At 46.1% G+C, this 24,912-nt stretch overlaps 1 protein-coding gene across 1 annotated transcript in view; it reads right to left on the bottom strand.

Annotated features, from left to right (window-relative positions):
• The window catches only part of LOC310684376 (sialic acid-binding Ig-like lectin 13), a 29,168-nt gene extending 4,256 nt beyond the window's left edge, over positions 1-24,912 (bottom strand). The window contains exons 1-8 of the mRNA XM_083455442.1: positions 24,831-24,912; positions 24,281-24,320; positions 24,132-24,189; positions 8,635-8,750; positions 7,938-8,315; positions 5,728-6,012; positions 3,251-3,298; positions 904-1,161 (exon numbers count right to left, since the gene is read on the bottom strand). Of these exons, the coding sequence (XP_083311568.1) occupies positions 904-1,161; positions 3,251-3,298; positions 5,728-6,012; positions 7,938-8,315; positions 8,635-8,750; positions 24,132-24,189; positions 24,281-24,317 (1,180 nt within the window). The 5' untranslated portion in view covers positions 24,318-24,320; positions 24,831-24,912. The remainder of the gene's footprint in view (positions 1-903; positions 1,162-3,250; positions 3,299-5,727; positions 6,013-7,937; positions 8,316-8,634; positions 8,751-24,131; positions 24,190-24,280; positions 24,321-24,830) is intronic.

Here is a 24,912-nt window from a genome sequence, read left to right as displayed (position 1 = left end):
GCCTCTGGGCTAATCCACAATTACTCTTGTCCCTCTGCTTCCCCTGGGAGAAAGAGCTCTTTACCACGCAATTGGAGCAAATGGCAATTTGGGTTTTCTCTGAATTGACGTTTGCTCCACTTTAGCACTAAAGAATGGGTTTTCCCTGGAAAGGAGAGAGCCAAGGGAAAACGACTCACATGCCCTTCAAGTATTGCAATTTCCCCTTGACATCCCACAATTACAGAAGCCATCCCAGCTTCCGATTTGATCCTGGAGTGTCACATTCCCACCCCCTCTAGTGCCACCACCAAGCTCCGGAAGGAGGGCGGATCGGTGCTTACAGCGGGCACTTGTAGCGGTGTTGTGCTCTCATGAGAATCATCTGGCTCCTGCAAGAGCATGGCACCCAAAGATGCTCCTGCGCGAACCAGCTAACTTGCGTGGCAGCGCAGCATCAGAAGACACACGTACTGATTTTCATGGGAGAGTATGGACTCAGACCTGTCCCTACAAAGCATGAGTCAAGTGGAAAACCACTCAGACCCATGTATTCTAAGCACGAGACAAGCGGGAGTGTGGACAAGCCATATGTGTGTAACCAAGGCCTGTATGAAGTCTTCCTGACATGGAGTGGGGAAATTCAAAGGGGGATTCCATTGCCTGGGAAATGCAGAGGAGCAAACCCCAATAGCACTAGTCATGCAGGAAGAGGTTTCCCGGTGCAACCTGATGTCTTTTGCAGCAATATACCTAGCTAATTCCCCATATTTGCCACAACAATGCCCCGTTGTAGCAAGGAGTTCCAGAGTCATCTCCAACGTTCCCAACAATATCCTCTACCATGTCTGAATCTCCTTGAAAGGTTTTATTTTATCTCTCAGCAACACCCGACTGCATGAACCCCAGTTTTGTCTTCCTTACATGCTACATAGAGCTGGAAGGTGGCATCAGTCTCGCCCTCTGTGTTCGATGCACGGCATTTGTATCCCCCTATGTCCACCAGCTTCAAATTCAAAATTGTCAGGATATTGGTTCCGAAGGATTGCCAACCAGTGGTCTTTTGTGATTTTGTCACCCAGGCCGCATTGGCTGAGGGGTTGCTCTTTATCTCACAGAACAACGTGATGGAGTCACCTTCCTGGACTTCGATATGGGAAACCTCTGTGAAGTTTCTCCGACCTGCAAGATTCCAAACAGGACAGTGGGATGCCACAGCGGTTATCAAGCTTCTGGTCTGGCCGCCCTCCCATCCCAGACAAAGAAAACAGTTCTTATCCAACCACCTCCAGATGCAACACAAAATAAAGAGATGGCAGCTTGCTTGTCAGAGGAGGACAATGTTTCAAATAATGGCTGGGCTGCCAAGTCTTCTAAATCCCCATTTTGCAGACAGGAAACAAAGGCTGGGCGTTTGCAGTGCCCTACGACAAACAAAGGATCCATGGCAGAAGTGAGAGTTGAATTATTATTTTTTAAATTCAGATCCCGCTTTTCACCATCTAGGTCCCAAAGTGGTTAACGAAATAAAAAGCATACAACATTTACACCATCTAAAACATAAACTGAACATGAGGGATTGAAGCATCAGGAGATTGAAACATCACAGCAAAATTCATGGAGCAAAGCCTAAAAGGTAAAGGTAAAGGTACCCCTGCCCGTACGGGCCAGTCTTGACAGACTCTAGGGTTGTGCGCCCATCTCACTCAAAGAGGCCAAGGGCCAGCGCTGTCCGAAGACACTTCCGGGTCACGTGGCCAGCGTGACATCGCTGCTCTGGTGAGCCAGAGCCGCACACGGAAACGCCGTTTACCTTCCCGCTAGTAAGCGGTCCCTATTTATCTACTTGCACCCAGGGGTGCTTTCGAACTGCTAGGTTGGCAGGCGCTGGGACCGAACAGTGGGAGCACACCCCGCCGCGGGGATTCGAACCGCCGACCTTTCAATCGGCAAGCCCTAGGCACTGAGGCTTTAACCCACAGCACCACCCGCGTCCCTACTGGGAGAAAAACCATTTGAACCAGGCACCTGAAATATAACAGGGATGATGCCTATCTGGTTTCCACAGGGAGGAAGTTCTGATGAGTTGGGCCCACAAAACTGAAGACACGATTCCTCATTAACTCCCCAGAACTCAGTTCCGGCACCTCTCAGGTGGGCACCATTGTCATTCTAAGAGAATGTTCATGGTGAGTTCCGGCACCTCTTTTTCTAGGAAAATGGCACTGGTGGTGCTTCTGATCCATGTGGGAGCAGTAATGCTGCTCCCCAAGGTGGTCTCAGTGATCAACTAGGGACATATGCCTGCCTTGGGGCAAAGCATCACTCTCTCTTGCTTCTCAAGTGTAACTTCTTATTTACTGGGCAGTGTTTACTTTCAAGGCATGCAACCAAAGATGGATCTAGGAGAGAGTGACCAGTGCAGTTGTACTGAGCACTGAGTTTCCAAGGGACTACATTAGGTGATGCAGCTATGACATCCAAGTGAAGGTGAGAGGCGGGGTGTGTGCGTGTGTTGGATTTTGGCGCACAGAACACCAAAATTTGAGATGCCAAGGTCTGCCACTGGCAGAACCTTATTGTTGGGGACTGGGTGGAGGATGGGGAGTTGTGGAGATTGCCTCCCCATCCCGACCCTTCCAGGGAGGAGGAAGAGGAAGACAGTATAGATTTACAACAGGGGTTTGAGGGAGGTCGCAGCTCAGAGGCAGATGAGGGGGAAAGTTGGGAAATAATGGGAGAGGAGGAGGAGGAAGCAGAGCCGCAGCAGCAGCTGGCTGACACGTTATCACTAGAAAGCATTCCAGACCCACCATCTCCCAGAACCCGGCAAGCCTTGAAAGTAGGAGAGCAAAGAGCTCGAAGACAGAGGGCATGTAGCAGCAGCCATAGAGGAGGTGATGATGATGACGGATGAGGAAGTGGGAGAGAAGGGGGGTGGAGATTCATTTGGGACAATGTCATTATCCAAGATGCTGGGTTCTAGAACCTCACTCTGTAAAGACTGAAATAAAAAAGGACTGCAAGAAACTTTTCCTCGTCTTTGTACTTTCCTGGGCAACCAGCCAACAGCCGCTGACAGCATCCTGACACTTATCCATGGAAGAGTCTGTGCTTTAAAAACAAACAAAATCCACACACAAATAGACTCACATACATTTAATGTTGCTTGCTCCAAGGAACTGTGGCTACCATGGCTTAGGCAGCCATCTTTATTTTCATGGTCTGTATAACAAATACGTAAAGTATAACAAATACGTAAAGTACTTACTTCCACCAGGACGTTCAAGTATCCCACTGAACCACAGCATTGGTGGGTCTGTAAAAGGCAAGCACAAGCCCTGTGAGGGAGTGGCCCTGTCAAGTGGGGATTTAGCAAAGGCTGGGAGAGATTCTAATCCTAGGATATTGCATTCACAGGTATCTTTCTCTGTAAGTAGTTTTGGGGGCCACATCCAACCTGCTTCACCTGCCCACCCAGTCAAGGTTTTGCCACTTTGTCCTCTGATCATCATTGCACAGAGATGGAGAACTTGATGCCTTCCAGAGGTCACACTGCACTTCCCATCATTCCTAAGCATCTGCCATAGTGGCTGGGGCTGATGGGAGTTGTAGTCAACCTGAGTGGGCTGGTGGTTCCCCTCTCCGCAACAGATGACCAACACCAGTTAGAATCATAGAGTCTTAGAGTTGGAAGGGGACCCAAGGGTCATATGGGCCAACCTCCTGCAATGCAGGAATCTCAGCTAAATCACCTGTGACAGATGGCCATCCATGGCCATTTTCCTGTCCGGTACTTTGCATATGGATGGCATTGCTGGTTTAGAAGACCAAAAAAGTGAGCTTCTCCAGCATTCTGTTCCTTCCAGCTGAAAGTTATGGTGAGCCTTGCAATATAAAGATAAAGTGGTGTACTTCTAATACCCCCCCAAAAAATGTGCCACCAGCCCTATAGAGGATTCTGTGGCCTTCCAGATTTTTATGGACTCCATCTCCCACCATTCCTCACCACTGGTCATGCTGGCTGGGGCTAAAGGGAGATAGATGCCACCAACATCTGGGGGGGCTGCAGGTTGCCCATACCTGTGGCAAAGCCAGCCCTGATGGCAATATTGTGTCTTCCTGCGTTTTTCAGCATCAGTAGTTTTCTATTGCAGAATGCTCCATGCCCGCCCTACTGAACTCAAGTTGCTCTACCCCACTTTTGCAGCCCATTGATCCGATGGAGACCGCACTGTTTCCAGGTAATAGCCAGTTGCTGTTCCACCAAGTAATGGACACAGGAGGAACTAGCCTCAAATGACAAACTGAGATACACGCTAACGCTTTGTGCTTCTCTAGCCTTGCCTCAGACTGTCTGCTTCATAGTTTTGCCTTGAATTGCCGTATTTTTCGCACCATAGGACGCACCGGACAATAGGACGCACTTTGTTTTAGAGGGGGGAGAACAAGAAAAAAAATTCTCTCCCTCCCTGCCCAGCGCCCCTTCAGCGAAGCGGCAGGAGGCGCTGCACAGAGAGGGGGAGAACTTTCCCCCTCTTGTTTTCCCGCTCTAAAACAAGGTGCCGTTTAAGGTGTGTTCAGGCGGCTACCTTGGAAGCCTGCAGAGCGAGAGGGGTCGGTGTGCACTGACCCCTCTCGCTCTCCAGGCTTCAGGTTCCTTTCGACCTGCTCTTTGGGGCTGGCGGGGGGAAGCCCACCACCAGCCCCAAAGAGCAGGTCAGGAAAGGCGCAGCGGAGAGGCTCCTGCCATAGCCGCGCATCACCTCTCTAGCCGGGAGAGGGTTGTGGGGTGCTTCTTTAGCCCCGCGCACGCTCTCCCGGCTGGAGAGGTGACGCGCAGCTGTAGAGGCTCCTGCCATAGCCGCGCGTCACCTCTCTAGCCGGGAGAGCGCGCGCGGGGCTATGGCGTCTTCGCTCCATAGGACGCACACACATTTCCCCTTCATTTTTGAAGGGGAAAAAGTGCATCCTATAGAGTGAAAAATACGGTAGCTCGTGACTGTAATTAACTGATAGTTAAGCGCATTGGGCTGTCTTGGGTGGCCTCACTCTTCCTGAAACATAACAAGAGGAAGAGGTCCCCCACAAAAGGGATGCCCAGGGGCAAAAGCCAGACAACGGACCTGCCCTCAGAGGCAAGAGAGTGAGCGTCATGGCTCACAACTCTTCTAGGCAAAATTGAGTTAGAGTTTCCTTAACAAGTCTTTCCCCCAAGTCATTTCAGTTCCAGCTCAGCTAGTGTCAGGGAACTGCCATCGGAGCGGGAGGCGGAGAGGAGGCTCCAGGACGATGGTGGAGAGGGTCCCAGTAGGAGGAGAGGTAGCCCATCCGCTGGGGAAGGAAATCAGTGTAACACCAGTGGAGAAGGGGGGCAGATGGAGGAATCGGAGAGGTGGCTCCAGGACTCTTCGTAGGAGACCAGCGGAGAGGGCACAAGTACTCCGTTGCCCACACCCACCTTGCGCAGAAAACTTCCGCGCAGGCAAAGGGGGAGGAGACTGGGCGTCAAACAGCTTCTATGCTGGAAGAGGTTTAAGAAACGCCCACTGACGGATTCTGCCAGCGACTGAGGCAGCCACGGAACTTGAGGCTGTCCAGACAGAAAAGGTTCAACCAGGCAACCTAGCCAGGAGTAACGGCAACTTACGCACAAGCAACCCCTAGAACCATTACAGCTAGATTAGAAATTTAGTGTTTAAAACGGCAGCAGTAGCAGCAACAGCAACAACACCCAGAGTCACTCACAGTTGATGTCCAACTGGATCCTCTCCTCTGTTTGCACAGGATGGGTCCCTTTGTTGTAGCTGGCATTGCAGATGAGATTCTGGCCATGGTCTGCAACTGAGGGTATGAAGGTACCGTAAACCTTGATTTCATTTGTCAGCTCGCTTGTGGTCCTCGATGTGTTGACTACAGAAACGCCTCCCCAGGTGAGGTCCACCTGCGAAGAACAACTTCCTGGGGTTGTACAACTGATATTCACTGGATGTCCTGCCCGAAGCTTTCCCAATATCTGTATTTCAGGTTTCTCTGGATTTATGGAAAAAGAAGATGCATAAGTATATAGCGACCTCAACCAGCCTTATATTTGTGATGGCCATTGGCGTCACTTCAGAAAAAGAGATACAGTGGTACCTTGGGTTAAGTACTTAATTCGTTCTGGAGGTCCGTTCTTAAACTGAAACTGTTCTTAACCTGAGGTACTACTTTAGCTAATGGGGCCTCCTGCTGCCGCTGTGCTGCCAGAGCACGATTTCTGCTCTCATCCTGAAGCAAAGTTCTTAACCCAAGGTACTATTTCTGGGTTAGCGGAGTCTGTAACCTGAAGTGTATGTGACCTGAAGTGTATGTAACCCGAGGTACCACTGTAATGGGTTTCTGATAATTTGTTGTTGCTCTTTAAAGCCATGATCCTTTGCTATATTAGTTCTGTTGGAGACTTGACATACATCCTTATCTGCACAGCTCTGGAATTCTGAGCACCTTTATGGCAATGTGGGGTATTTTGAGCAAGAAAAGGGGCATGGAAATGGGGACTGATAAGTGATGAGTGGGGAAAGGAGCTTTGCTAATTCCATGGGCAGAAGAATGGGCTGAGGGATGCACCAACATGGAGAGTCAGTCTTTTTTCAGTGAGCATTTGAACTCATCCACACTTGCGTTTCCCCCCACCACTTTCTCCCAGGAAAACCCACTATTTAGCACTGATTCAGAGCAAATGGCAAGCGGCTTGTCCCCAGATTGCCTTTTGTTCTGATTTAATGCAGAAGAGCATGCTTTCTGGGGGGGAGTGGTGGGGTCAAGGCAAAGCCACTCAGAGCCCTCCTAGAAAATATGGAACAAGCAGAAAACCACTCAGATACATGCTTTCCATGGGAAAGACAGAGGTGGTTGTGAGCTCTCTGTTCCATTTCATTTACATTTTTAATTTGTATACTTTCTATATTAATTTACGCAAGGCAGTTTACAAGCTGAAGAAACAACAAAGTAGACCGCAAAGATCACACACCTAATAATCTGATCCAATGGGGAAAAAAAGTCATAATAAGAACATAACTTTAAAACTAACAACTTTTATTAGGGTTGCCATATTTCAGGAAGTGAAACTTTGAGCTATTTTTAAGAAAATTCAACAAAATATACACTTCCGACACAGCTTGCCATACATCCAGATTTTCTCAGACGTTCCAGTGATTTCCGCCTGGGCACTGTTTCCGATGACCAAATCCCGGACGTATGGCAACCCTAACTTATATATATATAAAAACAATATTCCATGATCCATTAGAATACAGTGGTACCTTGGAAGTCAAACAGAATCCCTTCCGGAAATCTGTTCGACTTCCAAAACATTCAGAAGCTGCATCGGACGTTCAGGTTGTAAAGATGGTTTGCAAACTGGAACCCTCACTTCCGGGTTTGTGGCATTTTGGAGCCAAAATATTCGAGTCACAAGGCATTCCAGAACCAAGGTACAACTGTATAACAGCCAACAATGCTCAAAATCTCAAGGGCTTTTTCCAGTACTCTGGAAGAAATACAGAAAATTCTTGCAAAGCCAAGTGTTTTCCCAAGCTGTCTTAACGGGTTAGATTAATTGGGGGGGGGGGGGTTAAGCACAGGTGTTGGTTCATACACATCAGATTTTAATTTTCTGGTGCTTCTCTCCCAGCGTAGGTGATACCGATGCTTGCAGAGAGGAGCACAGCACTGGGCCACACTGGGGGTGCCAGACACCTTCTTTGCACCCAACAAGTGCCAGTTCATCTGGCTGGGCTTCCCCTGTGTGAATGGGCAGGCACCACAATGCGGCCCTGCTTGGCTCCGAGGCAGGGAGAGGTCACTCTGGCCGTGTTGGCGGTAAGGGCAAGAGTGCTGAGACAGGTTCCTTCACCCAAAGGCTCAGGGGCAGACAGACAGACAGCAGAGAGCCAGGCATCCTTCCAGCCACTCACTTGCCACTTTCACTAATGTAGGTAAATCTGAGTAGCTAAATTTTATTTTGCGTTTCTCTATTCTGAAATAGTATCCTCTTTCATCAGAGCTTTTGCGGGCATCGTTGATGGTGAGCGAACAGTCTCCTTGTTCCAAGTCCCCCGACAGAAGGAAGCGATTGCCAGCGAAGTATGCTATCCGCTTATTCCCATCATTGGCGGCCACTGCATCATCGTAAGTTGTGCTGCCTACGGTATACCAATATCCATGCAATCCAACACCACTGGTGTCAATCAATGCTGGGTAAGTGAATTTGCAGGGGATGACGACACAGAACCCCTCCTGTACTCTCACTTCAGGGGGGACAGTCAGGTTGAACCCTGGAAGGCATTGAGCACCTGCATGGAGGAGACAATAAGAAACTCCATCAGCCTATTCCAGAACACCCACTCCTCCCTGTCCCCCATTACTGGAAAAGACTGGATATTTCAGGGTGTAGACTCTGGGTTCATCCACATTTCCACTTGCCCTGCTCTTTTCCCACTCTTTAGTGCTAAATGGGAGCAAACATCAATCCAGAGAAAACTCGAATTGCCATATGCTCCAACTGAGCGCTAAAGAGCAGCTTTTCCTGGCAAGAAGAAGCAGGACTAGAGGAAGCATGGATGAGCCCTCTGTGTTGTCCCCATAGCTCTGCCCTTTCAGTCTTCTCTTTACCTTCCCAATGCAGGCAGGTTGAAAGCAGTCCGAAAATGAAGGCTCCAAGGGGATAACTCATCTTGCGTCTCCTTCCAAAAGCTCTTTGTCCTTCTGCTGGAAAGGAGCCCAAGAAACTGAAAGAACAAGCAGGAAAAGTGAGTTCAGAAAGAATGGGTCTGCTTTCGAATAATTTAGGAAATTTGCCACTCTCAGCCTGTTTTAATGATTTTATTTCTACAGAGAAAAATATAAAACACTTGATGATGATGATGATAATATCTAAGGAGTGTGGATAAAGTAATATAAAATTGTTATTAATATTACACAGATGGTGTGAGCAAAAAGTTAAAAACGAAGATGTGTAACTTATAATTATGAGTCTGGATAGACTTGCTGCAACAACAACAAGAAAGGTTTTAGTGGGCATCTAATACCAGAGGTTGCCAGCCCTAAGTAAGAGCTTTTGGACAGTGGAATAGACTTCCTCGGAGAGGTTGTGGACTCTCTATCCTTGGAGCAGAAGTCTCTAAGCAGAAGTCAGATGGCCATCTGTCCTGAATGCTTTACTCAATATTACTGCATTGCAGGGGGTTGGACTAGATGACCCTCAGGGTCCCTTCCAACTCTAGGATTTTATGATTCTATTAGGCAAGGAGTGCCAAAGTCTAGGTGCTGCCACATTGAATTATTGACTCCTTTATTTGAAAGATTTAAATCACCCATAAGTGTATTTGATACACAACACACAAATAACTTGTCTGGTTCATATTTCAGAAGACAGTGAGGAGAGTATATTTTTCAGGGCCCCCTCCAGACATCCTTCCCCCCCCCCCCCATGCATTTATGATGATTCGTGCTCATTGTGCTCTCTGGACAGTCACACGTGATCCCGTTTTTGTATAATAATTTTTATTAGTTTTCAATTACAATAACCCAATAAAAGCCTAATTGTCGATACCAAATTATAATACCAAATTATAATACAAGTAATAATGCCAGTTGTTCAAATACTGAATTATATTATTTTGTTGGGTCTCCTGTCCCCCCACCCCAGGTTGAGAGAAAATTATTTTTGCAGCTGATGCTTGAGTTTTCAGAAGAATAAAGCTTGGAAGGGTGCAATGGAGAACTTATGAAACAGCAATGGAATACTAGCTCTGCCCAAGGTATGATGGAGAACAGCAACAACTGACAAAAGATAAACACAATACAGTACAAGGACAGGAATCATAGAATCATAGAATCATAGAATCATAGAGTTGGAAGAGACCACAAGGGTCATCGAGTCCAACCCCCTGCCAAGCAGGAAACACCATCAGAGCACTCCTGACATATGGCTGTCAAGCCTCTGCTTAAAGACCTCCAAAGAAGGAGACTCCACCACACTCCTTGGCAGAAAATTCCACTGTCGAACAGCTCTTACTGTCAGGAAGTTCTTCCTAATGTTTAGGTGGAATCTTCTTTCTTGTAGTTTGGATCCATTGCTCCGTGTCCGCTTCTCTGGAGCAGCAGAAAACAACCTTTCTCCCTCCTCTATGTGACATCCTTTTATATATTTGAACATGGCTATCATATCACCCCTTAACCTCCTCTTCTCCAGGCTAAACATGCCCAGCTCCCTTAGCCGTTCCTCATAAGGCATCGTTTCCAGGCCTTTGACCATTTTGGTTGCCCTCCTCTGGACACGTTCCAGTTTGTCAGTGTCCTTCTTGAACTGTGGTGCCCAGAACTGGACACAGTACTCCAGGTGAGGTCTGACCAGAGCAGAATACAGTGGCACTATTACTTCCCTTGATCTAGATGCTATACTCCTATTGATGCAGCCCAGAATTGCATTGGCTTTTTTAGCTGCCGCGTCACACTGTTGGCTCATGTCAAGTTTGTGGTCAACCAAGACTCCTAGATCCTTTTCACATGTACTGCTCTCAAGCCAGGTGTCACCCATCTTGTATTTGTGCCTCTCATTTTTTTTGCCCAAGTGCAATACTTTACATTTCTCCCTGTTAAAATTCATCTTGTTTGTTTTGGCCCAGTTCTCTAATCTGTCAAGGTCGTTTTGAAGTGTGATCCTGTCCTTTGGGGTGTTAGCCACCCCTCCCAGTTTGGTGTCATCTGCAAATTTGATCAGGATGCCCTTGAGTCCATCCTCCAAGTCGTTGATAAAGATGTTGAATAAGACCGGGCCCAAGACAGAACCCTGTGGCACCCCACTAGTCACTCTTCTCCAGGATGAAGAGGAACCATTGATGAGCACCCTTTGGGTCCGGTCAGTCAGCCAGTTACAAATCCACTGAGTGGTAGCATAGTCAAGACCGCATTTTACCAGCTTCTTTACAAGAATATCATGGGGCACCTTGTCAAATGCCTTGCTGAAATCAAGGTAGACTACATCCACTGCGTTCCCTTCATCTACCAGGCTTGTAATTCTGTCAAAAAATGAGATCAGGTTAGTCTGACATGACTTATTTTTCAGAAATCCATGCTGACTATTGGTGATCACAGCATTCCTTTCTAGGTGCTCACAGATTGTTTGCTTAATGATCTGCTCCAGAATCTTCCCTGGTATTGATGTCAGACTGACTGGGCGGTAATTATTTGGGTCCTCTCTTTTCCCCTTTTTGAAAATAGGGACAACATTTGCCCTCCTCCAGTCTGCCGGGACTTCGCCTGTTCTCCAGGAATTCTCAAAGATGATTGCCAGTGGTTCTGAGATCACATCTGCCAGTTCTTTTAATACTCTTGGATGCAGTTCATCTGGCCCTGGAGACTTGAATACATCTAAACTAGCCAAGTATTCTTGTACTATCTCCTTAGTTATTCTGGGCTGTGTTTTCTCTGCTGAATCATTTGCTCCAAATTCTTCAGGTCGGGCATTGTTTTCTTTATCGGAGAAGACTGAGGCAAAGAAGGCATTGAGGAGTTCAGCCCTTTCTGTGTCCCCTGTTTGCATTTCACCATCTTCTCCTCTGAGTGACCCCACTGTTTCTTTGTTCTTCCTTTTGCTACGAACATACCCATAAAAGCCTTTTTTGTTGCTTTTAACCTCTCTAGCAAGCCTGAGTTCATTCTGTGCTTTAGCTTTTCTGACTTTGTGTCTACACGTGCTGGCTATTTGTTTGAATTCCTCTTTGGTGGTTTCCCCCCTTTTCCATTTTTTGTACACATCCTTTTTTAATCTTTTTTTTTCTCTTTTTTTTTAAAAGTAATTTTTATTAATTTACAACAGAATAAAACAAACAAAACATACATTATTTTCACATTTCACATTTTGATTCCCTAGTCTTTAATTTTTGGACTTCCTTCAGCTTTTCCGTAAATCTTTCATAGCCATTATTAGTTTCCGCATTTCTTTTTTTAACCATTGTCATTGTCCAAATTTTCCCCTCACCTTCCTTTTGACAATGTCTCTCATATATTCACAGTGCTCTTTTAAAACCTTCTAGCGTTATTTGGCCATCACTTATGTTCTCCAGATACTTAACAAACTTTCCCCAGTTTTCTGTAAACTTTTGGTCTCTTAAGTATCTAATCTTTCCAGTCATTTTATCCAGTTCAGCATAGTCTAACAACTTAGACCTCCAATCTTCCATTGTCGGTATTTCTTGTTGTTTCCATCTTTGTGCCAGTAGTACTCTTGCTGCTGTCACTGCGTATTGGAAAAATTTACTGTCTTTTCTCTTAATGTCCTTTCCCAAAATACCTAGCAGAAAGATCTCTGGTTTCTTTGTGAACGTGTATTTCAGAATCTTCTTCAACTCATTATATATCATTTCCCAGAAATCTTTCACTCTCTTACATTCCCACCACATATGGTAAAAGGAACCCTCTTTTTCTTTGCATTTCCAACACTTATTACAAGTCTTATACATTTTTGCCAATTTTGCCGGTGTGATATACCACCTATAAAACATTTTCATCACATTCTCTTTCAGTGCCATACAAGCAGTAAATTTTAAATTCTCTTTCCATAGTTTTTCCCACTCTTCCAACTGTATGTTGTAACCAAAATCTCTGGCCCAGTGAATCATAACCGATTTTACTTCTTCATCTTTTAAATTCCATTCTAGCAACAAATTATACATTTTTGACAGAGTTTTACCCTCCTTGTTTACAATTTCTGTCTGGAATGTTGAATCTTTATCTACATAGCCCCATTCTCTTACATCTTTTCTAAACATTTCATTTACCTGATAATAGTGCAACCAATCATATACATACTTTTTGACTTGTTCATATGGTTTCACTTTCCATTTTCCTCCTTCTTTCACTAATAGTTGATTGTATGTTGCCCAATCACCTCTCATATTGGTTCTCTTAACACTCATAACCTCTAATGGTGATAACCAGTGTGGTACTTTAGGTTCCAGTAGGTTTTATACCTATCCCAGACTTCAATTAATGGCCCCCGGAAGATGTGGTCACCAAAACCTTTATGCACTTTTTTCTTATCTTTCCACAGGTATGCGTGCCAGCCAAATCTATTGTCATATCCTTCTAAATCTAACAGTTCCTTGTTTTCTAGTTTTATCCATTCTTTCAACCAGCAAAGACATGACGCCTCATAATATAACTTCAAGTCAGGCAGGGCAAAGCCTCCTCTTTGTCTTGTATCTGTCAAAAGTTTAAATTGTATTCTCGGCTTTTTGCCCTGACAGACAGATATTCTATTATATTAATTACATTTCTTATATTATCTTTCATCTGCCTGCCTGGAAGGAAACCAGCTTGGTCTTTATGAATGTAATCTTGTAATGTTCTTTTCAGTCTCTTTGCAAGTATTCCTGCAAATATTTTATAGTCTGTGTTCAATAATGATATCGGTCTATAATTTTTGACTTGGGTTAAATCTGAGTCCTGTTTTGGTAGAAATGTAATAAATGCTTCTTTCCAAGTTTCTGGGATGTCTCTTTCTTTTAAGATGTTATTCATGACTTCTTTCAACGGCGTTAGTACAATAGACTTCATTTCTTTATAATATCCTGCGGTGAATCCATCTGGCCCTGGAGCTTTCCCCCTTTTCAGATCTTTAATAGCTTCCTTTATTTCCTCAGTTTCAATTGGGGTATTTAGCCACTGTTTTTTCTCAGTCGGGATTTTTTGCACCTTTTTATCTTTTAGATATCTCTCAATTTTTCTCAGGTTGTTTCTTTCTTTCTTTTTATATAATCCTCTATAATAGTCCAAGAAACCTTTTCTAATCTCTTTCGGGTTGACTGTCTCTTCTCCTTCAACCATAATTTTGTTTATTGTACTTTGTTCTTTCCTTTTTTTAATTTGCCAGGCTAACCATTTGCCAGATTTATTTGCATGCTCAAAGTTGTTTTGTCTCAATCTTTTTACGTTCCATTCTACCTCTTTGTTTATTATCATTGCAAATTGGCTTTGTAATATTTTAATGTTTTCTCTTGCCTTTTTATTGTTCGGATGCTTGATTAGTTTCTGTTCGTTGTCCATTATTTGTTTCAGAATTTCTTTCTTGCCTTTCTCCTTATTTTTATTCTTAATTAAATTCTGTTGAATAAAAAATCCTCTCATTACTGCTTTACTTGCATCCCAAACAACATTTATTTTTGTTCCTTTGTTACAATTGTACACAAAATATTCCGTCAATTTCTTCTGTGCTTTTTCCATAACTTCTTGATCGTCCAGCAGGTAGTCATTCATCCTCCATCTGAAGGTTCTTTCTTCATATCCTTTTAATTCAAATTTTATTGGATTGTGATCTGAAATCACCTTCGGTTGAATCTCAATTTGTTGGGTTCTTGGAGTAAGTTCAGTTGAAATCCAGATTTGATCTATTCTAGACATTGACTAGTTCGGTTCAGAATCCTTTTTTAATCTTAACTCAGTTAAAAGTTCTTTAGATAGCCACCCTGGCTTCTTTAGGCCCCTTCCATGTTTCCGTCTCATTGGAAGAAACATCATGTACAGAAAAATAACCACACACAAGAAGAACAAAGAGAGAGTCTGAAGGCTTCACCTGTAGGATTGTAAATTATTTGTTGTGTTAATGAGAATGGAAGTAATTAAAATTGCAGCTGCGGTATAGGGGTTCGTTATCCTGACTGGTGTGTCATTGGAATTTATAAGTTTCTGGAATGCAGAGTTAAAGTAAATGATCAAACCATCAATTCTAGCACACGTGATCCCGTTTTCAGTACTGTCTGTGCCCACAATTGACATTTGCTCTGATTCAGGGGAAAGCTCTGGGCAAGAAAGAACAACAGTGCTCAGACATGGGTTTTGAGCTGGTTGGAGCATTGCTCTGGCTCAGTATAAGGCTGCTTCCTGGGTTAGTATAATCTTTTGCTTTGAAGTCCAGCTCCCTGTTGATATCTGAAAGAAGACTAGAGCAAATCTGTGATGGGATGAAGAGCTGCTTGTGTGTAAATTGCAATCCCTCAGAGTTTGAACAGCTTCTCAAACCTCTGCCTGTGACGGAGCCCCTCCAGCATGGCTGCGTCAGTCGCTAGCAGAATCCGAAAGTGGTTGCTTTTGGAAACGTTTCCAACATAAAAGCTCCTTAACGGAAACACGTCTTCTGGCCTCTCTACGTGACAGTTTCCGGCGAAGAACGGGTGTCCCTATAGGAGGTTCTGAGACATCCCCACTATTTTCACTGGAAGCATCTCTGAGCCATTCCTCCGACTCTCCTTCCCTTGACATTCCTGTTCGCCCCCTACTGGTTCCTTCTTCAGGTGTTACGTCTCCCTTTACCTCAGAGAGCCTTGGCACCTCCGGTGCTGCCGATGGCAGTTCCCTGACATCCACCTCCCCTCCAGGGTCCCCTTCACCCTCTCCCGTCTCCTCCCCTACAGTTTGGGAGGGGGTAAAACCCCGGAAGGAACCTTCCTCATCGTCTGAGGTTTCGAACACCTTTCTCCACTTGTTGCGGTTCCTAGTCTCTCGGTACTCCTCGTCGTCTGAGTCCGTTCCTTCTTCTAACTCCGACTCCGCGAATCCTTCCAGTTCCTCTTCCTCGTCTGTGGTGCCGAAATACTCCCTCCTAAACCTTGCTGCCGGCTGTGGTTTCCTCGGGAATCTTTGGTGGAACGTTTCTGTTAAAACCTCGTCATTGACCTCCTCTGCTGTCACCCAAGTGTTTTCTGACTCCGGTTCCCCTTCCCACGCCACTAAATACTCCACCTGATTGCCCTTCCACCTGGAATCGAGGATTTCCGCTACATGGTTACTGCTCTCCCTCTCTTCCAAGACTGGTCCCCTGGTGTGCTCCCCTTCACCTCCCCCCTTGTACGGTGACAGTAATGACCTGTGGAACACTGGATGCAATTTCATGTGGTTGGGTAACCGGAGTTTGAAAGCCACTGGGTTGACCTGCTGAATGACCTCAAAGGGTCCCAATCTCTTGGGTCTTAATTTCTTACAACCCCCTTTGAACGGCAACCCTTGGGTGGACAACCACACCTGATCCCCCACCCTTATGGTTTCACCTTCCCTCCTGTTCTTGTCTGCCTGCTTCTTATATTGAGCCTTGGCCCTTTCTAAGTTGAGCTGAAGCTGACGATGGATCGCTTCCATCTCTTCTACAAAATGTTCGGCCGCTGGGACGCTCCATCTCTCGCCTCCCTCCCCCGGGAATGCCCTGGGGTGACACCCGTAATTGGCCAAAAAGGGACTCATCCCTGTGGACACATGCTCCGCATTGTTGTAGGCAAATTCTGCCAGCGCCAGCTTTTCGACCCAATCATTCCCTCTGTCATTGACATAACACCTCAGATATTGTTGGAGGATGCCATTTGCTCTTTCCGCCTGCCCGTTGGTTTCAGGATGCCGGGCCGTCGAAAAATTGACCTCCACGTGCAGCAAGCTCATGAGCTTCCTCCAGAACCTGGAAGTAAATTGTTTCCCGCGGTCCGAGACAACCCTCAAGGGGGCGCCATGCAGCCGGAAGATGTGTTCTACAAACAACTTCGCTGTTTCTTCCGCTGTGACTGCATGTGAACATGCTACAAAGTGGCACATCTTAGTTAACAGGTCCACTACTACCATGATGGCCGTCTTCCCTTTGGATTTGGGCAGATCCGTCATAAAATCTATTGATACCGCCTCCCAAGGCCGTTCTGGCGTGGGTAGTGGTTCCAATAACCCTGCCGGCGCCCTTCTTTCCCCCTTGGCCCTCTGGCATTGGTCACACCCTCTTACATACTCCTTTACATCTTCCCTCACCTTGGGCCACCAAAACTCCCTGGTGACCATCCACATGGTCTTGTGTTGTCCAAAATGTCCCGCCGTGGGACTATCATGCAACTGCTTGAGTACCCTCCCTCTCAATTCACCTTCTGGTATATACAGTGCCCCTTTGTAATACAATGCCCCATTTCTTTCTTCAAAACCCTCCGGGCTCTCACCCTCTCCCCTGAGGCCTCTGAGCTTATTTTGGGCATATTCGTCAGTTTCCGTTTCTTCTACCAGCTCTCGTCTCCCCACCAGCGCCGCCCCACACACCCAGCGGTCCTCAGGAATGACATGTCTTTCTTCGCTTGCCCCCTCCCCTTCCAAGTACTCTGGTTTGCGTGAGAGAGCGTCCGCCCTGACGTTCTCTGGGCCTGGTACATAACAAATCTCGAAGTGGAATTTGGAAAATTCCTGTGCCCATCTCACTTGTCGTTGGTTGAGTACTCGAGCTGTTCTCCAATACTCCAAATTCTTGTGGTCGGTGCACACTTGCACCTTGTGTTGTGCCCCAATCAATAAATGTCTCCACCTCCGGAACGCTTCGTGAATGGCAAGTAGTTCCCTGTCATACACCGTGTAGTTCCGCTCGGACTTATTCAGCTTCCTCGAGAAAAAGGCACACGGTCTCCACTCCGACGTATTTCTTCCCGGCTGAAGAAGCACAGCCCCCACCGCTCTGTCTGACGCGTCTGTCTCCACTCTCATAGGCTTCTGTAGGTCCACATGCAGAAGTTGTTCTTCCGAAGCGAAAGCCCTTTTCAGTTCTTCAAAAGCTCTCTCCGCCTCCGCCGTCCAAACAAATTTCTTCTTGCTACTGAGGCAGTCGGTGATGGGCGCCGTCAAGTGTGCAAAATTCTTGATGAACTTCCGATAAAAGTTCCCAAACCCCAGGAACCTTTGCACATCCTTCTTGGTCTTCGGTGTCTTCCATTCCAGCACTGCCTGGACCTTGCCTGGATCCATGGCCAATCCTTTGTCTGACAAGCGGTACCCCAGGAATTCCACCTCCTTGGCATGAAACTGGCACTTCTCCAGCTTCACCCACAGCTGATTGGCTTGCAGCCGCCCCAACACTTCTCTCACGTCCCTCACATGCTGCTCTTCATTTTCCGAATACACCAACACGTCATCCAAAAAGGCCACACAATTCTTGTAGAGCAATGGCCCCAGGACGTGGTTGATAAAACTTTGAAAACATGCGGAGCCGGCTTGGAGACCGAAGGGCATTACGAGGTATTCAAATGCTCCCAAAGGGGTGAACATGGTGGTCTTCCATTCATCCCCCTTCCTTATTCGTATCAGATTATACGCCCCCCGCAGGTCCAGTTTTGTAAAAATCTTCCCCTTCCTCACCCTGGTCAGAATGTCATCAATTCGGGGCATAGGAAAGGCCAGGGGTTCCGACACGGCGTTTAGGGCCCTGAAATCCACTACAAGTCTCGGCTTATCTGTGTTTTTTTTGTCCACAAAAAACACTGGGCTGCCCCCCACCGCTCGGGACTCTCTGATGAAACCCCTCTTCAGGTTTTTGTCAATGAACTCCCTCAGCTCCTGCATCTCCCTGTCTGACATGGCGTACAGCTTGCCCACTGGGAGTTGAGCCCCAGGGAGTAGGTTGATTTGACAGTCAAAGGGTCTATGCGGCGGCAGTTTGTCCGCTTCCCTTTCGCTAAATACGTTGCTCAGATCTGCATATTGCGGAGGCACCTCCCCTTGCTTCATTACCTCCATCCCAGCTAAGGTGAGCTTGGCTCCCCCTGGATCCTTCCCCTGCTTGCAGTGTTCCAGGCAATGCGCTGACCCAAAGGAGACCACCCTCTGGTGCCAGCCCACTAGAGGATCGTGTAGTGCCAGCCAGCTCATCCCCAAAATTATGGGAGCTCCTCCCAATGTGGCCACATTAAACGCTATCCTCTCGGTGTGTCTTGCCACCCTCATTATCATGGGGACTGTCTGTTGGTTCACTTCTCCTCCCAACAACTGTCTGCCGTCAATCGTGGTTACCTGCAGGGGTTTACTTAAGGGGAGGGTTTGTATCTGGTGCTCAGCTGCGAACTCCTTACTCATGAAATTACAGGAGCTGCCTGAATCCAGCAGGGCCTTGATCTGTAGGGGGTGTCCGTTTGGCAGCTCTAGCAACACCTCTATCACTAGAGCAGGTCTGGGAGGTTCTGGTGCGGGCACTCTCACTGCTTTTGAGCCTGGCTGCTGTGCCCCGACGGCAGCCAGGCGTTGGCTTTTACTTGCTCTGTGCTTTCCTCCTCCTCTCCCCCAACAGCTCCTGCCATGCCTTGCCATTCCTTTCTCCGTGGACAGACTCTGGCAAAGTGTCCTGGCTGTTGGCAGAGATAGCATTTCTTCCCGCCCTTTCCCTCCTTCTTCCGCCCTTCACCGATGTTTGAAACTGTGCGCGCACGCGCTGTTCCCACTTCCATCGGCTCTGCCGGCGGGAAAGGCTGCTCTGGAATGTCTGGAATGCGGAGCTCCCTCCAACGTTCTCCTTTCCCCTCCCGCTTCTCCAAAGCCCTCGCTTCCTGGCGCGCTCCTATGGCTAGCGCGGCTTTAGTCAGCTGGTCCATAGACTCTGCTCTGGGGTTCCGGGAAAGTTCATCTTTCAAGGACGAAGACAGACCTTCTTCGAAAAGCATTTGAATGGGCTCAGAAGACAAGTCCCACCCCAATCGATGAATCAACATAGTGAACTCAGTCCAGTACTCACGGACAGTCCTGTTTCCCTGTTTGCAAGCCATTAACTGCCTTCGCACCCCTCCCTGCTCAATGTCACTGGAAAACATCAGGTCCATGGCACGAAAAAACTTCATCGCGTCCTTTAGGATCTCATTATTTGCTGCCATCAAGGGTCTAACCCAGTCCTTCGCCCCTGATTCGAGATGGCTAATTACAAAAGCCACTCGCGATTCCTCATCAGGGAAGTCATCAAATTGCAGATTGAGAGCATATTGCATCTCTGTCCTAAAGGCATGGTAGTTCCTGGGGTCCCCCCCAAATTTCTGCACCAATCCTGGCATCTTTCTGTTGAGTGGGGTGGCTTTCTCCCTCCCCCTCTCTGCATCCTGAGCCCTCCTTTCTTCCAGCCTCGCCGTCTGCAAGGCAAGCTGGATTTCCAACGTCCTATACCTTTCCTCCAGGCTTGGACCTCCTCCAGCTGCCCCTCCGGTTCCTGCTGGTTCGCTCATGATGCCTCTCCCTGGCACAAGCTAGCTGTCGATGACTTTCGGATTGCTGTGATGGGATGAAGAGCTGCTTGTGTGTAAATTGCAATCCCTCAGAGTTTGAACAGCTTCTCAAACCTCTGCCTGTGACGGAGCCCCTCCAGCATGGCTGCGTCAGTCGCTAGCAGAATCCGAAAGTGGTTGCTTTCGGAAACGTTTCCAACATAAAAGCTCCTTAACGGAAACACGTCTTCTGGCCTCTCTACGTGACAGTTTCCGGCGAAGAACGGGTGTCCCTATAGGAGGTTCTGAGACATCCCCACTATTTTCACTGGAAGCATCTCTGAGCCATTCCTCCGACTCTCCTTCCCTTGACATTCCTGTTCGCCCCCTACTGGTTCCTTCTTCAGGTGTTACGTCTCCCTTTACCTCAGAGAGCCTTGGCACCTCCGGTGCTGCCGATGGCAGTTCCCTGACAAAATCCATTGACAATTTCAGTTGTGACTCTTTCTCTCAGGTGGAATCTACACACATAAAAAAAAGCTGTGAAAATACATTTTTTTTAAAAAAAAACGTTTTGAAAAATACATTGAATTTGGCATGGCTCACTATTACCATCTAGTGTCACATTTGTTTATTGCACTTTGCAGCACATTTAAAATGTTTTCTTTGCAGCTGTATAGGTGAGCCAGTCTGCTGCAGAGGGTGATTTTCTCTACACATCAGGTGTGATGAAATGATCTGCCATCATTCAGGCATCTTACCAAGTGGCAATGCACCATCACATCACTGCAAGTTGCCATTTAGTAAATGACCATCTCCATTTATCCATAGACACATGTTCAGTTACTCTACCCCACAATCTCTCCACAAGCAAAGTCCACTGGAAAACGGGCAATTTCATCATGCTATTTACTAGCTTTCTGCAGTCATTTTTCCCCAGGAAGGACCACTCCATCAATTCATTCTCTGAGCTCCAAGACAGGCAATGGGGTATGACATTCTATAGTGATCTTCCAGCCCCAATACATTGGGGCAAAGTGAGGTGCTATTCCCTTTGTGCTATTCTCTTCTTCTAATTTTCCATCAACATCTAATTCAAAATAGTTTTCCGCAAGAAATGTAAAATATCTCTCTCTGAGCTGACACTTGAAAGCCAGTTAATCGGGCTGAATGGGGTAATTTAATTTAATTGGATATTTCACTCTCATCATGAGTATTTTGCTTTAACTGGCTCATGCTGGCTCAGCTTGGGAATGGGTGGGATAGAAACTGAAATAAATAGCCGAATAACAATGAATAAATTGGGGAAGTCTATCTAAACGCATTGTGTGCTAAGACAAATGCCAAGAGCCCAGCAGGGGGCCCATTGTGAATCAGAACCTGTTGATCTTTCCTGCCATCACTGTCCCTTGCCATCACTTGCCATGTGTCCGCCCTTTCCATCAGAAAGAGAGGCCTGGTGGGCAAATACAGGCTCAGAATGAATACTATCAGCGGTGGCAGTTCCCACTTTCACTATCCCATTGCCATCTTCTTCTGAGAAAGAGAGGGCCCACGAGCAAGTGGGGAGGGAAGGTAGCAAAAAAGAGTAGCAGCTGCAGCAGCTGCCCACTTCCCTTCTTCAATTTAGGGCTCATCCAGGCTTATCCCAACCACCTTTCTCCCAGTGAAACCTGGTCTTCATTGCTGAATCGGAGCAAACATCCAATGGGTTTTCCACGAATTGATGTTCGCTCCAATTCGGTGCTAAAGGGTGGGTTTTCCCAGGGAAAGCGGTGGGGCAAACAGAAAACTGCTCAGACCCATGCCTAGAAAGTGTGGCCATGGATGAGCCCTTACTTGATAGTTTGCGAGAAGCAACCGAGAGCTTTCTCCCTCCCTGGCACGGAGCAACACTGCTCATCTGCATAACAGGGAATTTTACATTCCTCTCTCTTCACCTTTAGGGGCATGAAGAAAGTTTGCTTGTGGGAGATTTCAAGTGGGACTAATGTGTAGGCATGCATTTCATCAAAATGTTTACAGATGTCTTAGTCCTACTTGAAATCTCCAACCAAGAGGCTTTGTCAAAATGAAAACATGGGAATAGGGTTTTCTCCACTGTGGAACCCTATGGATCTTCTCCTAAGAGTTAGTTTCCCTGCACAAATATCATTCCACTGACAGCTAAAGGCCTACTTGTTTATCTGGATCTTTGGGGAAGGGTGAAAACGGCTGATGACATGTTATTCCTTGTCTGTACTGTGAATTATGTATTTTAATTTGTTTTTCTGATACTATTTTGTATCCCTTCAAGATTTTAACTGCCTATCTATTTGTTGCCCTGGGATCCTAAAGGAAGTGTGTGGTCAAATTATAGTTAATAGTAATCAAATATTTCATCATCTCCCCCCCCCCCTAAGTCCCTAAACTTACAAACCTTTTCCTAAGTTCCTAAACTTACAACAGAGCATTCTCCCACCACCAAACTATCTACATTTGGGGAACTCTTCCACATTCATGCCTGCTATGGGATCTCTGGGTACTACAGAGGATACTGGGACTTATTCTTGAGCATGAACACACATACAGCACTACTGAGCCTTATCAGACCCACCAAGTGTCTCATTTTCCAGGGACAGTCCTGGATTTACAGAAGCCATCCTGGTTTCTGATTTGATTCCTGGATGTCCTGCTTTTCCTTAGGATGTCCCTATTTTCATCACAGAAGTGTTGGAGGGTATGGAGATACGTGACCCCCCCCCCCAAGCAGAGCCGTAGCTAGGTGATCTTGTACCCCTGGCAGAACCGTCCAGATTATGCCCCTCTAGCCACGGACAAATTAGCTCTTCTTTCCGCCACTCCTCTAACTCCCCCTTCCACCTATTCAATTCACCATCTATTTAAAACCATTTCTTATCAAGCAATAACCAATATTTATATTTATGGACAGGTTTTTAGCCAATTTTGCACCTCCCTCATCACCTACGCTGCTGGCGAGACCCCAACTCACCACCCCCTAGCTACGGCCCTGCCCCCAAGCCAAGGAGATAAGTAACTATACAATTTTTGGAAGACAACTAAAGGCAGCCCTGTATAGGGAAGTTTTTTAAGTGTTTATGTTTTATTATGTTTTTATATATTTTGGAAGCTGCCCAGAGTGGCTGGGGCAACCCAGTCCGATAGATGAGGGATAAATTACAGAAGTATTATCATCATGATCATCATTATTATTATTACAGTGGTACCTTGGTTTTCAAATGCCTTGGTACTCAAACACCTTGGTTTTCAAATGCCAAAAACCCGGAAGTAAGTGTTCTGGTTTTCAAATGTTTTTTGGAAGTCAAATATCCAATGTGGATTTCAGCTATTGTTTCTGGGGCACCTTCACCAATCAGAAGTTGCACCTTGGTTTTCGAATATTTCTGATGTCAAACTGACTTCCGGAACGGATTAAGTTTGGCACTTTTGTTTTTGCTATTTATTTTGCATTTTTGTTTTTGAGGCTTTGTCGGTTAATTTGTTTTTGTGACTGTGTGGAACCCAGTTCAGCTACTGATTGATTAATTGTGCGTGGAAATAGATAAAAGCCCCCCATCCAAACAATGACTGTCATCAGAGCAGGTAAGAAAAAAAAAGTAATTTTGATTTTTATCATCTACAAGACTGTCTTATTTATTTTATAATATAGTACATTGATTATTGTTTTCATTTTATGGATTAATGGTCTCATTAGATCATAAAATTCATGTTAAATTGCTGTTTTAGGAGTTGTTTTTAAAAGTCTGGAATGGATTAATCCATTTTGCATTACTTTCTATGGGAAAGCATGCCTTGGCTTTAGAAAGCTTTTGTTTTGGAACAGACTTCCGGAACGGATTAAGTTTGAGAACCAAGGTTCTCAAGGTTCACTATTAGATGCCCCTGGAGGTCAGGTGAAGGAATGTCAACATTCCTAGTCATGGGGCGCTTGCAAATGGGCTGTTTGTGTGCATCTTATTTGGTTGCTATCCCACATTTTCCATTGCAAAGATTCCTTCGCCTTTTTGTGATGAGAAGTACTATGGTACTTACAACTACTCAGTGCTGTTTTTCTAGAAAAAGAGGTGCTGGAACTTACCACAAACACCTTCCTTGTTCCCTTATAATGGCAATAGCGCTCACCTGAGAAGTGCCAGAAGTGAGTTCCAGCAAGTTCTGGTTGTTTGCAGAGAAGGCACAACTGTAAATGACAAAAAATAGACCGCAATCATTCAGAACCACCCCCACCTCAATTGCTAGCATGATATATATGCCGCAATAGGTTGATTTACCTCCTAGGCATGATGCTGAGAGAGCTGAGAACTGCATAATCTGTAAATGTGAATTATAATACATCAGAGCAATACTAACTATGAAAAATATGCATGGACAGTATGGAAACCTGTTATTCTCTTGGCTAATCTCACAAACAGAGGAAAGATCACAACACACTATGGGATGGCACTATCATAGGTGAGCAGGGCAAACAGCAAATGAAGATAAAGGAGAAACAAATTTGGAAGCTATGTCCTGAATATATATCCCACCTTTCTTCCAACATGGGAATCAAGGTAGTGACTATAGAGTTCCCAGTTGTTACCCATCCAAACACTGTCCAGACCTAGACCTTCTTAGCTGCACCAAATGGAAGCATCATGTGCCCTCAGACCAATTCAGACAAACTGAATCATACAATCTGAACACTTCCTTGGGCAGCCTTCCCCAACTGTGCTGGCTAGGGGTGATGGAAACTGTGGTCCATAACATTTGGGGAAGGTTGGGGAAAACAGGTTACTAATGAGTAGGTCCCACTGGGCACAATGCTTAGATTAATAATCTTACCACTTTGATGTGTCCGGAGTAGCTTTCCAAATCTTCCAGTAGTCTCTCTCTACCAGTGTGTCTGCCACATTCCACTGTGCTA

The sequence above is a fragment of the Podarcis tiliguerta genome (genome assembly GCF_965153285.1).
Source record: "Podarcis tiliguerta genome assembly, chromosome: 8".
NCBI lineage: Eukaryota > Metazoa > Chordata > Lepidosauria > Squamata > Lacertidae > Podarcis > Podarcis tiliguerta.
This window is presented reverse-complemented; position numbering and strand designations above follow the sequence as displayed.